The sequence below is a fragment of the Lissotriton vulgaris genome, unplaced genomic scaffold (genome assembly GCF_964263255.1).
Source record: "Lissotriton vulgaris unplaced genomic scaffold, aLisVul1.2 SCAFFOLD_2129, whole genome shotgun sequence".
Classification (NCBI taxonomy): Eukaryota; Metazoa; Chordata; class Amphibia; order Caudata; family Salamandridae; genus Lissotriton; species Lissotriton vulgaris.
In genome coordinates, this window is record NW_028255332.1 from 404266 (window position 1) to 418218 (window position 13953).

The 13953-nt window shown below is 43.1% G+C and overlaps 1 protein-coding gene across 1 annotated transcript in view; it reads right to left on the reverse strand.

The window, feature by feature from the left end:
* The window catches only part of LOC147659164 (GDNF family receptor alpha-2-like), a 43905-nt gene extending 30348 nt beyond the window's left edge, over positions 1-13557 (reverse strand). Inside the window, exons 1-3 of the mRNA XM_086951926.1 lie at positions 13347-13557; positions 12831-12971; positions 10423-10598 (exon numbers count right to left, since the gene is read on the reverse strand). Of these exons, the coding sequence (XP_086808052.1) occupies positions 10423-10598; positions 12831-12971; positions 13347-13557 (528 nt within the window). The remainder of the gene's footprint in view (positions 1-10422; positions 10599-12830; positions 12972-13346) is intronic.
* Between the last annotated feature and the right edge of the window lie 396 nt (positions 13558-13953).

Below are 13953 nucleotides of genomic sequence, written 5' to 3' on the forward strand. Positions count from 1 at the left end.
GCACAGTGCGAGCTGTCATTTTCTGCCGCTCAAGTAGATTTTTACTCGAGCGGCAGCTTTCTCAACGGGGACTGGTAGTTTCTCATCATGAGCGGTTCCGAGCATACGCGACAACTCGCAATGAGAAACCTGACCTCCCCGCTTTGAGAATCACGCCAGGAGTTTTATTTTCCACGCTCACGATCGGCAACTTGATGTTGCTGATCGCGAACGATGAAAAAGTCTCGCCGGGATGTCATTTTGTTTGCTTGCGGTCGCCAACTTGACGTTGAGGACTGCGAGCAAGCGAAAAATGACCGCTGCCCTAGGCTACGCTACGCGTGTTTGCACTGCGCTACGCTACGTGTGTTTGCACTGTGCTACGTGCAATTCGTGTAGTGTGAAGTAGTGGAAACTTCGCAAACTACGCAAGCGTAGCGTAGTGCTTTGCACAGGGTTATAAAGAAGAGACAGGGAGATGGTGAGAGGGACAGGAACTCAGAGGGAGGGATATGGAAGTGCACAGAGAGACAGGGAGCGAAGGAAAGAACAGACACAAAGGGGCGGAGAAAGAGTGACAGTGACAGACCCGGGGGGCAGAGGGACATGGAGACAGAGAGACAGCAACGGAGGAGCAGAGGGACCTTGTGGTACAGACAGATAAACAGTGAAGGAAAAAACAGAGGAACAGAAGGGTATTCACGGTCAGGAATACAAAGAGGCAAAGTGGTATCATGTCATCACAGATATGGTTTAATGGAAGCGAGAAGTTTGTAGGAGTTCTTCACACTGAGGGCTGTCAGGAAAGGAGACAGAAGATATGCTCACTGACAATCACAAAGTGGAGGGAACTTGTCAGAGGTTCTCATCATGAGTGTATGATACATTAGCGGGTCTTCACCCTCCTACCCCGACACAGGATACAGGATTTAGGCCTTACAAGTCTGCTGCCAGTTTCCTATCCCAGATTAACTCAGTGGCACATATCAGTGCTCTATTTTCCAGGTTTTCACAGTTTTGGTTTAAAAACTGTATGTTTGCCCTGTCTAGCTAGGAAGAGCAGAACCTCTTAAGATGTTTCATAAACCTCATTATAACATGAAAAGAAAGGGCTTAATTGACCTTTTCTGTAACTTTTCAAGTAACTCTTAGCAAATGCCTGTTAATTTTCGAGCGTTTAAAGCAGCTTCCTGCAGGTTGTGCGAGCTCAAATTTGATTGTGAGGTAGAGCATTTAGGGGCATGTTATCAATGCAACCAAACCTTGTGTTCCAGGTCAGAGAGGACATGGCCTGGCAACTCGGGTTGGACTGTTCCCGATAGAGCAGGGTCAAGACTGATTTGCATATGGCAGAATCCGTATTGAGGGAGCATGGTATGCAAAATAACGATGGACTGGGAGGCAGCCTGAGTAATTAACAGTGACTGAGATTAGTTCAAGCTTCCATCCATCACTTTTTGTATACTTCAGTGTGCCATCTCTCTCTCTGCACAATCTACTCTGTCATATGCTTGCTTGCCTTAATCCCTAACATTGTATGTCTGCAAATTGCCGACACCTCATCTCAAAGATCACAACCTCTTCCTTAAAAGTCATGCCTCTGAGACAACAATACTCAATTTCCTGCATCTCATCTATTAATACTGCCAACCATTAGGATGAATTCAGACACCCTCCCACTAGACATCACACCTAACACATATTAAGTTAATTAATTTAAGCTACCACATAGAAAATGGAGTGAATGCATGGAATGTTTTTTTAAGAACACAAGACTAATCCCAATAACCAACAATAACCACAGAAAAAAACATTAACATTGGGATCTAAAGCATTGTGCTGCCTGGTGTAAAGCACTTCAAAGTCTCATCAGGGGTAATAAGCCCCATACAAATGCAATATGATCAAATATATAATCCGCCAGCCCCACATTAAAATGAATCCTATAACACTCAGTTATCGGGCAGTTGATTGTAATTCATATAGACTGCATAATAATTTCTTTATACTGCTTGACATTCTCACACTCATAAGGAAAAGCTACAACGGGTCATTCCCAACATCCAGTACTGTCGCAGTGCACAGTAATAAAAAGCGGTACAAAAGGGGGTGGTGATGGACGGAGCATCTGAATCAATCAAACACTCACACCCAGTCAAAAGATCTGGGTTTAATCCATCACTGTTCTTTAGCCCACTCTGCCACCCCAGTTCAGACATGGCTATATGCAAATCAGTCTGATCCTGTGCCTCATGGGAACAGTCCAGCCCGAACTGCCAAGTCATGTCTTCCCTGGACCGGAAACAAGCTTCCGAGGACCGGTTTCTGGCATTACAGCCGTCTTCAGCCCGGCTTGCTTGAATCCAGTGGCAAAGTGAGCAAGGGACTCACTTCTGAGCATACCCTGCCACACTTATAGCGGCCAAAAGCGGTACAAAAGGGGCCCAGATCTCTGTACTGGAGTTAATGTATGACATTGTTCTGCATTCTGTCCATCACCTGTTGTTTTTTGCACAGTAATAAAAAGCCCATCACTACTGAACAGGAATGGAGTAACTGATGAGGTCTGCCTTATGCGGCTTGTTAATTGAGGTAGATACTAAGACCCCTTCTTGACATCTCACAATGACAATCAGATACTGGATGATATTCCCGAAGTCCATTCCAGCAGCTTTCACTAGAATATCTTCCTCCAACCTATGCCTGCTCAGAACTGTGCACTTTAAACAACACATCTCAGAATGGAAATCCCTGTGTAGTAACTTGCTAATTTGACTATGATGATGAGAAAGGAATTAATAGGACCTGCAGAGCTGTTCAAAGCTGCCAGCTTCTTAAAAACCACAAATGAAGTGCTTCTCTCCCACACTTTTTCATCCAGCACACTGCTATGTGCAGTGTCCTATTACACAATAACCACACCTCAGTGGTCATCACGAACGAGATGACAGCTCTTCCATGATAGGATTTTAAAAAAAGATAAACACACACTTGCTTCCCTTGTAAGACAAACACTCCACATATGGGTGGTTAGCGCTATGTAAATTTTGTATAACAATATACTAGAATTCTGATTAAACAATGGGTGAGGTATACCTATTCTGAACGGGTTGACACAATCATTCTAATGATAAAACTCATATTTGAAAGGGACACATAAAAAACACACTTTCGATATGTCGTACTTGACCAGTGAATTATTTTCGATATTTTATGAATTCCTATGCAATATCAATTTTATAACAAATAATCAGTCCTTTTAATGGGCCGGTACACACCGGTACTGAGTACCAGCACTTCCGATTTTTTTTGCCGTCATTACCGGCACTTCTCTGTAGCCAGGGAGAGTACCGGTACCCTGATCCACGGCACGGCAGGCTCAGGTTAGGTGTCTGCTCCAGGGCAGAGGCCGCTTTGCTTCCGAGGAGCTTATAATTAACTTGGTTGAAGTTTTCTTTTCCAGAGTTGCTGGTGGAGATTTCAGAAGCGCCCATTTGAATGTCCCCAAACTGCAGTGGGATGAGAGGGCTTCTGTCATGCTGTGATTAACAGGACAGGGTCTCTAGAGCAGAGGCGCAACTAGAGCCAAATTTCGGGGGGGAAGGGCCGGGGGCTAAGAAAAAATTTCGAGGGGGGGCTGAAACTTTCATCAGTAGGCAGAGTGGAGCTGCAGGGGCTCATAGAAGGGGTGAAACAACAGCAACGCCTAATTAACATTCAAATGGTCTTTTAAAGACCTGTGAAACATTCGGGTGCGGCTCTGTGTGTGCCCGGGATCTGTCTCATCCCGGGCTGCCACACACGACAGGGAGTGGGGGGTGGGGCTGAAGCCCGGTGAGTCCAATGGGTGTTGCGCGCCTGCTCTAGAGAGACACTGTACTGTCAAAGAGGTGCGCAGCGACCATTCAGGTGAAAGTGCCATCATGACTTTCATTTTGTGTTATGAATTAATCTGTGTTCTTTGACATAAACACATTTCTTATGTGTTTTAATCTGTGCTGCAACTGGTACAGAAGTCTCTGTGTATGATGATATTTTGCCCTCAGCCCCGGCCCTAGCCCCGCCCACTTGCCACACCTATTTTAATGAGTACCTGCACTTATTTTCCCCCATCTACAGCACTGCAAATAATGCTGTGCAATAAAACCACCCAACATGCAATGCGCTGTATTTAAATTCTTAGATCTCATAGATGTATTGAAATATAGATGTTCAACGCTCCCCCACTTTGACTGACAAGGTTACAGAACATATGAAAAGCATTTTTAATAAACAAGCAGATTCTGCTTGAACTTTCTCTCTGGGGCTAAGATACCTTTGAACAAGAAATTGAAATAATACACTTAAAAAGGACGAATTTGCTTCTCTTCCCCGTTTTCCCGCTCTTCATTTCTGTGATTCGCGCCAACTTGCAATCGTAAAGGTGGAGACGGATCTGTATGTAGACCATGGAGATTTTAGGAAAGGCCAACCCTGGGTTGCACCGGACGCCTTGAGACAGCCCGCTCCGTCCCCAGACCACAGTGTGACGCATGCGCATCTTTTATTCATAGCATCTCTTTCCGCTCTTCCCAGTATACTTTGCAGTTTTTCTCTCAGCATCGTCTTTACTCGAACAGGATGATACCCAGGGGTTTACCCCGTTGCAGAGGCCATGTCTGGCTGCGTCACTGTACGTCTTAACAGTCACGGGTGAACTTAAGTGTTCTCTGCGAGTGGGTGTATTTCTATACGTGCACAGATGTCTGTGTTCTAGAAGCTGTACTAGGGAGCATGTGGGTAGATGTATGCGTGTGAGAGTCTTAGATTGGTGTGTCTTGAAGTCTGCCTCGGATGAGAAGTGTGGTGCGGCTGCTTTGTGCATCAATTAGTGAGCATTTAAGTGAGTGAATTTTTGTGGACAGGAGTGTTACGTGTTCAGACAGGATGCATGTACAAGTATTCTAGCATAGGATGGGCCTCATATATTATTCTAGAGCGTGTATCTTTCATCTGCTGTCTTGTAAACCAGAAAAGGCTTATTTAATTCAGATGGTTTTTCTGACGTCATCTTAAGCTCGAGAAATAGCCCAGAGCCTTATATGTTTACGGAAACTTTTTTTTAAAGTTTATCCAATTATGGTGTCAACGATGGTAGCCAAGAACAGGATATGTGTCTGTTTGCTTTTTCCAGCAATTGCTGATGCCATGAGTTGGCTTTGTGCATTAACAAATATTTGCCGCTTTAAAGTGTTAATTTATGCAAACACTACAAATCACAACTCTGCCCTTAGACATGTTTGTGTTTGGATGCTCTAGGCATACACACATTGCCAGTGCTTGTTTTTTTTCCTTAATGTGTCACTCTGTTAGGCTTGAAAGCAGTGCGTCAATCTTTTAAAAAATCATTGCTTTCGAAAACATATCCTGCAGCCAAGACACATACACACGAATTATTTAAAGAAAAAATGCGAAATACATTATACTGCAGACAGACTTGCCAGAAAACTAAGGCTATCAGTAGCCCGAACCTTTGAATGAGCACTGACAGTATAGAGATAGGGTCTCATTTATGAGATTTTGCTGTAGGGCAGCGCAGCAGGCTTTCCTGCTGCGCTTCCCTACGGCGAAAGAAAAGGGCAGGAATGAGCTGTATCTAAAAGATGTGGCGCATTCCTGTCCTTTTCCCCTGCGCCGGCGCACATTGGGCTCCCATGCACGAACGCAGGCACCTTTGCACCATGGTGCAAGTGCGCCTGCGTTGTGGGGATGATTATTTTTGTACAGGAAGGGAAACCTTTCTGTACAAAAATAATCACAAGAGGCTTTTCCTCTGCAGCACACATCGAAAAATGAAAAACAAGGAGAAATAAAGATATTTATCCTCATTTTGCCTTCATTTACGTCTCCTCTGGGGAGGCGTAAGCTTTTCGCACTGCCTTAGATTTATGATTTCTCATAAATCTGGGGCAGTGTCAAAAGCCCATGGGTGTTACTGGGGGCGTCCATGGATGTTGCTGGGAATGCCCCCAGCAACACCCATTGCACGCTCCTTTAACGCAGAACACTGCGTTAAAGGGACTGATATTTTTCAGGCAGCATTAAGCCAAAAAAAGTGGCTTAGTGTTGCCTGATAAATATCACGCAGGCTTCTGCGCCACGGAACGTCACAAAAAGTGATGTTCCGGAGGCACAAGTAGTCTCATAAATGAGGCCCATAGTATTCCCTCAATAAAGGTTATTTGTCTAAAACGCAAACGCTCACTTTCATAACTTTCCTTAGCTCTCCTAAAAATGCTGCAATTTGTTGACATTACCTGACTGGTTTACTGTTGCGATATTGCCGTCTGGCACGTGGAGTTGCACTTGGCGGTGCCAGTTAAATCGTCCCCCATAAATTCGGGAAACATTGACATTGGCAATGGTGGGAGAAGTATCCTGACTTTTCACGAGCTATTCTCCCAGTATTTTTTTCAGCCCACCCGTCCCAGCTATGGGGGACTATTTCATGACGCAGAATAGCAGGCCTAGGAAGGAGGACACATCTTGCTCAACAGATGTTTCGGCTGAGGAGGGGCAGCAAATTGAGGTAAAGGCTGGGTGCTTTGGAGAAGTGGAGAAAAGGTCGGGGCAGCCATACGTACAGGCCATTACACCCGAGAGGTAGCAAGAATGACTTCCTCTTACTGCTAATGGCTGCCCAAGCAAATCCATCTTTCCTTAACTCTCACTTACCAGATGGTGCAAGCTGACCTTTGGTTAAAAGACCTTTTGTCAGGTTACAGTGGCCTTAAATCCCTTCATTTGCTTACCACTGGTTGGCTTGACTGTCACTCTCATTTGCCTGCTTGCTTGCATTCTAGTCATCAGTTTGTTTGGGCTTTACTTCTAGACCTTGTGTTTGTCTCTCCCATGGATCATGCACAAATTACTTGTTTCCCTGCACTGCTCTCTTTTGAAACACAACTTTTTTCTTTTTGTTCAAGCAGTCCATGAGAGTGTATGTGTTTTCCAGCAGTCTCCCTGTGTGCCGCTCTTCTCTCTTCTGCTGTGCTCTGTGTGGCTCTTTCTTGCCTATATGCTTCTTCCCTCCATTCTCTGTAAAATGCTCAGACATGTCTGTCTCTCCTAGGGTTGCTTTTTTGCCCATGTGTTCCCCGAACAGCTCAATTTTCCTCTCTCTCTCTCAAGCCTGTGTGCTTCTCTCCCCCGCTTCTGTCCCAGTGTTGCTTCTCTTCCTGCATTGCTTTATTCTCAACCTGCGTTCTCTGTGTTGCTTCCCCCTACCAGCATCTCAAAAAAATGAAATAATGCTTTTGCACTGTTTTAAAAAAAATGACTCAGCGATCCAAGTCAGATATGTAAACAAAAAGGAAAAACGCATCAACATTTTGCACATGCCTACAAAATGAGCCCAGTGGATGTGCTATAGCACCTTTTGTTTTAACTCTTTAGCCATGCTGCATTGGGGATGCTGTACAGCATTAACTAAATCCCATTGGTAAAACAAATAGGCCCATAAGACAAGACCTATCGGCTTTGCCAATGTTTATTTTCAAAGTTCAACAATATCATACTTGGCAAAGCTTGTGTCCTTATTTTAAAATTAAGTGAAGTTGTGAGTCAGCTGAATTTGGCAGAATCAAATGCAACACATACACAAACTCACATTCATAAGACTGGCAGAACACATGCAGAATTATATATGGAATAAATTATCCTCTGCCTTACACTATCAAGATATTTATTGCAAGTCACCAAGTTGTTATGTAACCATATAGAAGAACGAGACTGAAGGCCAAACACCTTTACAAGCTCATGTATCTACAAGGTGACTGGGTGCATCATTTTACTGTACATGTGGGTATATTCTATTCCTTATAATACATGATCACACCATCACCTTTCCCCGAAATATATCATTGCTGTGGCCTCTTCCTCTTTCATATGAAGAAGTACAGTTGCAAATATGAAAATAATTGCAGTGACAAATTACACACATGGATATACAACTAGTATAATGTTTTGAAAATATTGACGCAGTTTATTTATACTTCTGAATAATAATAATACTAAAATAGCCATAACACATAAACATGCTGCCATCAATGGCTCCTTTCTGCTAACTGCTGTTCATTTATGTAGTTTATTTTTGGAATCGGTTCAGAAGAGCTGAAAAGTTAACACTTGCTTTCTTTGTTAAAAGCAGATGTAATTCTGCTTTTTGAAGTGTCCTTTACACTCTCTGCTGGCACTGGCAGAAGGTGTTGCAACCTTACAACTCACTCTAACAATTTATGCTGTTTCAGAACTACACAATTTTCTTATTAGAGGTGACCAGTGATGTCAAGCCATATTGTAATAAGAAAATCAGAGATTTCTTTATTTCAGTTTTCTATAGAAGGATTATAAGCTTCCATGTATAGGTCCTACATAAAGCTATTTCCAAGAACACACATTCATTTTTTTTATTACATTTGAAAAGGTGATGAGTACAAAGCCTGTAAATGAAGTAAAATGTTCATCTTAATTACTGATTGTTATTAATTAACTTACTTGTTCTTTATTTTTTATTACGCCTTATAGTTTTTTTGGGTTATTTGTGGTTTAAAACCAATGTTTTCATTTACAATGTCTTCTTGTTTGATTATCAGATTTGATTTGATTTTGGAGGGCTGTACTCTCACGGTGAATCCTACTTTGTTTTTACAATGTACATTACATATGGGACCTGATTGCTATAATCACCTGTGGACTCACACGCAGTGCAAGTCATAATCATGCCAGTGTATACTACAGTGCTGTCTTCTTGTATTGTGTGCTTTTATATTAAATAGCACAATCCTTATCATAGTGCAAATGGATCCAAGACACGATACACAATTCATGACTTTAAATCGCTACTGAAGAGAATCAGTTGTTATGAACCTGGCACAATATAATTTATTTAATTTGTTATAACTTTCACAAGTAATTTAGCAACAACAACATCTATAACATTCCTAATACTATTCTTAACGGTACCTTTGACCCTGTCCTTTTTCCTAACAAGAACCTTAATCCTGTCCTTATCAGCATCCTTACACACCAACAGTAAACATATACCTGTTCATAACTCTGTTTAAATTCTTACTTTGCCTCCTTACAGACCCTAGAATTTATCCTTAGAATACTATTTAACCTAAACATTAACTTAGAAAAATCCTAATACTAAACTAAATCAAATTTTTACCCTAACACCCACCCTTGTCCTAAGCAAACCTTTTCCTTTATAACTCCTTTTCCCATTGACTTCAACAGTAATTAAACCAGTTGTTGTACTGACTTTTTGTCAGTTCTTTGCGGGCGATTCTCTGTCATAGCATTCATTTTCATTCTATATGTGCCACAGAGAGAGGTGTCTCTGAGATTGCCTATGTTAATCTATCTAGGCCCCTTGGCGCTGATTGGGGACCATTGTGGTGAACACAAGTCGTATCAGCCAGACAGTTTACTGTGGTGTAGACAAAGGCTAGATGTACCAAGGGTTGTGCAGGCGTGAACTGGGTAACGTGGTTCTGTTCCCACAAGCTTTTGTTAATCAATAAAATACTTGGTGTCACTGTACGGCATCCAGCGTTTGTCCGAAGCCTTAGCAAATAACCTCTAAAGCGGGTACATGTTTCCCCCTGCCTGTGCTAGGTGCTGTCTTAAAAATAAGCACCACATCTTAAACTGAAATTGTATTTGTAATTCTTTGCCAGAGGCCAGCTACTTAGACTAGCCCCTTGGGCGCGGCCGCGATTCTGCGCCTGTGCGGTCGTTTTAAAGAGTGGGCGGGATCATGATGGCCCCCAGCCGTCATCAGCACACGCCCACCGTAATGCATGACGCCTGGGGGCCGTCATCAGCATGGAAGGGGTTAGATAACATGAAACAGAACAAACACAATGATAAACAGCAAGGTTGTGCAGGCAGCATCCTAGCCTGAAATGTGGCGTTTCGGTTCCTACTTGCACTTTATGCTTCTACAAAGACTTAATATCGGATTTATTGTATGGGGGTCTTTAGTCTGCCCGCCAGGGTGACATGGGACATTACGTCCCTACCTTTCTACAGACAGGGCAGATAGATTGTCCTTCCCTACAAACAGACAGGTAATTCAGATTGTCCTTACCTACACCAAGACATGGCTCTCAAGTGGTTCAAACCAACATACAGACAGAACCCTTAAGTGGTACTTTCCTGCACACAGACAGGGTCCTGTTGTGTGTTGCCTTAGCTACAAATAGACAAGGTTCACAGACACCAAGTCCCAACATAAAAAGAGAGAGTCCTGGGGCTGTTCTTATATAAACACAGATAGGGGTTTTGCTTGATTCTTATCAGTGCACAGAGCTGAAGTCAGAGATGACCCATATCTGCATGGGAAGGTTTCTTGTCTGGTTCATAGGGCATGCAGACAGGACCCGGTGTATTCCTTACCTGTATAGATGCACATGTAGTGATGAGACTGTTGTCATAAATGGTGTTGCTGTCATTCAAGTCAGGTGGCAGCGCTGGGCTTTCTTCTGTTTTGGGGGGTGCAGTTGCCACTGGGGAGGGGTGTTTCGGTGCCAGGTTGACATCTGTACCATTTCCAAAGGCTTGAATGGAATTTCCTACAAAAATGAAACATCAAATGAGGGTTGGGAGAGAAGGAAATTGAAATAGAGATGGTATTGTTAGAGATAATTATTTTCATTTTTAGATACATCAGAGACTGCCCCTTTTGGTTGTAAAGGTTTATTCTGATATAGTCTCTCTTTTTGAGGGGGTTGGGAGAGGCAGGAGAGGAGTTAAAACCTGAAATAGAGTTTAACCCGTTATGAATGGGATAGTTTGATACAAATTCTGTCCACATAAAGGAGCACAGCCTAGTCCTCCTTTCTACAGAGGGAGGGATTCTATTCTCATAAAGAGAATCTTCTCTTCGGAGGGGGCTTCTATCATGATAAAGAATGTTCTTTGTCATTAGGGAGGTTCGATCCCAATCCAGAATTTCCCCACTTCCTTGGATTGGGGATGAGCTACTTCCCAGATAAGATTTCCTTTTTGAATAATTTTTGGTGGGGAGACTCCTTCAGAACGAAAGGCCGCAGTGATGATGTTGGACGTGAAGGTTTACCCTATGAAAGAGAAAGAGAGCCAACTAAACCCACAGTGGACAGTTCCAGGAGCAGGTGGGAACATGGTGGAGTCTTCTGATAGGCCGGTTCCCCTTCAGTTTCTCTAGCTTGTCTCCATTTGCTTTACAGTGCAAAACACCCTAATACCTCTCATTTTATTCTCCTTTTAGGTCTCACTGCATATGAGCCCTAACAGGTCATGGGACCGCTTGATCACCACTCATAGCAGCAGACCTCTTCACAAATCCTGTATTAAATTCTGTCTACACATCATGTGTCTACTCAGTTCTCGCAGGATGTGGCGGGATATCTCTCCTAATACTGGTAGTAGGTGTCCTTAGACATATCTCACACCCTGCCCCTTTCACACCTCTCAGCTTGTGTCTCACACGTCTCCCCCCTTGTTCCCACACATCTCAGAATTTTACTGTTAAATCTCTGCACTTATATCCATTCACATCTCTCATCTTGTGTCCTACATATTTCTAATCTTGTTCTATCATATCTCTCATCTTGTACTCCCTCTCTGCCTGTGTCCCAACTCACATCTCTCTGAATGTTTCCTACTAACATCTACCAACTGTTATCCTTCCAAATTTGCCAGATGTTGCTCTCTCTCACATCCCTTAATTAGCACTCCCTCAACTCTCTCAGTTGCTAACCACTCACATCTCACAGCCTGTACACCCTTGCATCTTTCTTCATATACACATTACATCCTTCTGCTTCTATCCCCTTATATCTATGTGCTAATGGCCATCACATATCTGTAGTTTTACACGCTGATATCTCTCTGCTGGCGGTTGTATGTCGTTACAACGCATTCTGTAGCAATGCATGCCTTTACCACGCATGTGTTACAATGGAATGCTTTATCCACGCATAACTTTTACCACGAATATTCCTTTACCAGGTATAGATTTACAACGATTTTTGTTGTAAATTTATGCATGGTGAGGGCATACTCTTGGTAAAGGTTATACCCCTCCCCTATACCTTTACATGACCCCTCAGCCCCCACTCCTTATAATTACCCTTGCCCTTAACCCTTATTCTTTTTTTTTTTAAACTAAAATTCCCCTTTGCCTTTTAATGTCGTCTCCTCTCCATCTTCCTTGGTGACGTCACTTACGTCGTACGTCGTAAAGAGGAAGCGGAAGTTTCTTTCCATTTCTTCTTAAATGATAATGATTGCCTCAGTTTCTGAACATCAGGTGCCTTTTTTTTGGTGGGGGAGACCACCAAGCCCCCTTTTTCTTTTTTTAGCATTTTCCACACATGCCTTTACTACGTATCTCGTAGTGAAGGTATGCGTGGTAAAGGCTGTCGTTGTAACCACGCATGCATTGTAATGCATGCGTGGTAAAGGTTTTTGTGGAAACGGTTGCATTGTAGTGGCCATTTCCCCTGCTGGCAAACCCTCCCAGCTCTGATTGTAAATGTAGTTGTAAATCCTCTTGCATCTTCCTGCTGATGCCCCTCACAGCTCTGATCAGTAAGGTCTTGAATCAGTGTGCTGGTGACAGTCTCATCTCTGAATGTAAAGCCTCATACACCTCTCTGCTGTTCCAGACACAAGGGTCTTCAATGCTAGTCATCCCACACTGTCCCAACAGCGCTGAGGCTTCCATGTTGGAACCTGTGCACGCCTTACATTGTATTTAGTCGTGCACCACCTATACAATTGCGAACGCTAAATGTGAAGAAAAAGTTTCTTTTTCTTACTGAGGCATGGATTATCCATGAAGTCTTTCACAAACTTCTCACAATCTTCCTCCAGGTTTCCACTCCCCTTGCACGTGCACCAAGGGGATACGGTGAGGCTGGCAGTGCTAGATTCCACGTAGTTGGGCGTCACATCAAAGCCTAGAGAGAGGGGAAAGGATTACTGATGAGCTGCCAGAAGTAGAACCTAGGATATGGATTGGGGCTAAGAGATGTCTCATATGTCACACACTTTAACATCTGTTTGGACATGGCTGCAACCACTTGGATAAGGTGGGCAGATCGCGGACCAGGAGGAAGTGCTAAACGTCCACACAGTGGTAGAAGCTCTCTATACTTATGACACATAACATAACATAAAAACATAATATAAGAACACATAAACATAACTTAAAATTAACATAACTTGGCTTTGAGGAGTCAGAAAGGTTTTGCAGTTTCTTTCATACTCTACTGGGTTCCACCTCAACTCTCCCGCTCATTGTCTAAGAGAAAAGAGTAGGTAAAGAAACTCACCTATGAGGCCAGCGTAGGAGCCCAGGCAGGCCTGGTAGTTGTCAGTAGGGCAGCTGCTGGGCGTGAGGAAGGACGCCAGGCAGTTGGAGTGATAATCCGCAAGCCTGGACCTGGATTGTGGAGACACAAAGGGAGAAATAGATGGAGCAGTGTTCATGAAAAGAAGGGAACAGCAGGTCAAGTCAACACTTTGAATAGTTGAGAGGACCATCCCTCCTGTCATTACTGGTCGCTAAACAGAGTCTGTGACAGATCCTCAAATGTGTATTGTGTTTGTATAAGTTAATCGCTGATTCATTGATCCTGTAGCGGGCAAATGTTGCTGGTTATGGCAAATATGACGCTACTATTCCATCACGTCTCCTCTTTGGCACTCAGCTGGTTTATTGGGAAGTGAGGACCTGCCTCCAAAGCCAGGAAGGTGGAGGTTGAATCAATTCTTGTGATGCTCAGATTAAACCTTAAAGATGTTTGCATTCATACACATTTTTAAAGCACTGAAACATATAGTGTGCCTTTTGAATGTATCTGGTTAGTTCAATAATTGCTTCATTAACGAGACCTACAATTCTTCATAATTTTCGTTATGACTTTAATAAATATAGAC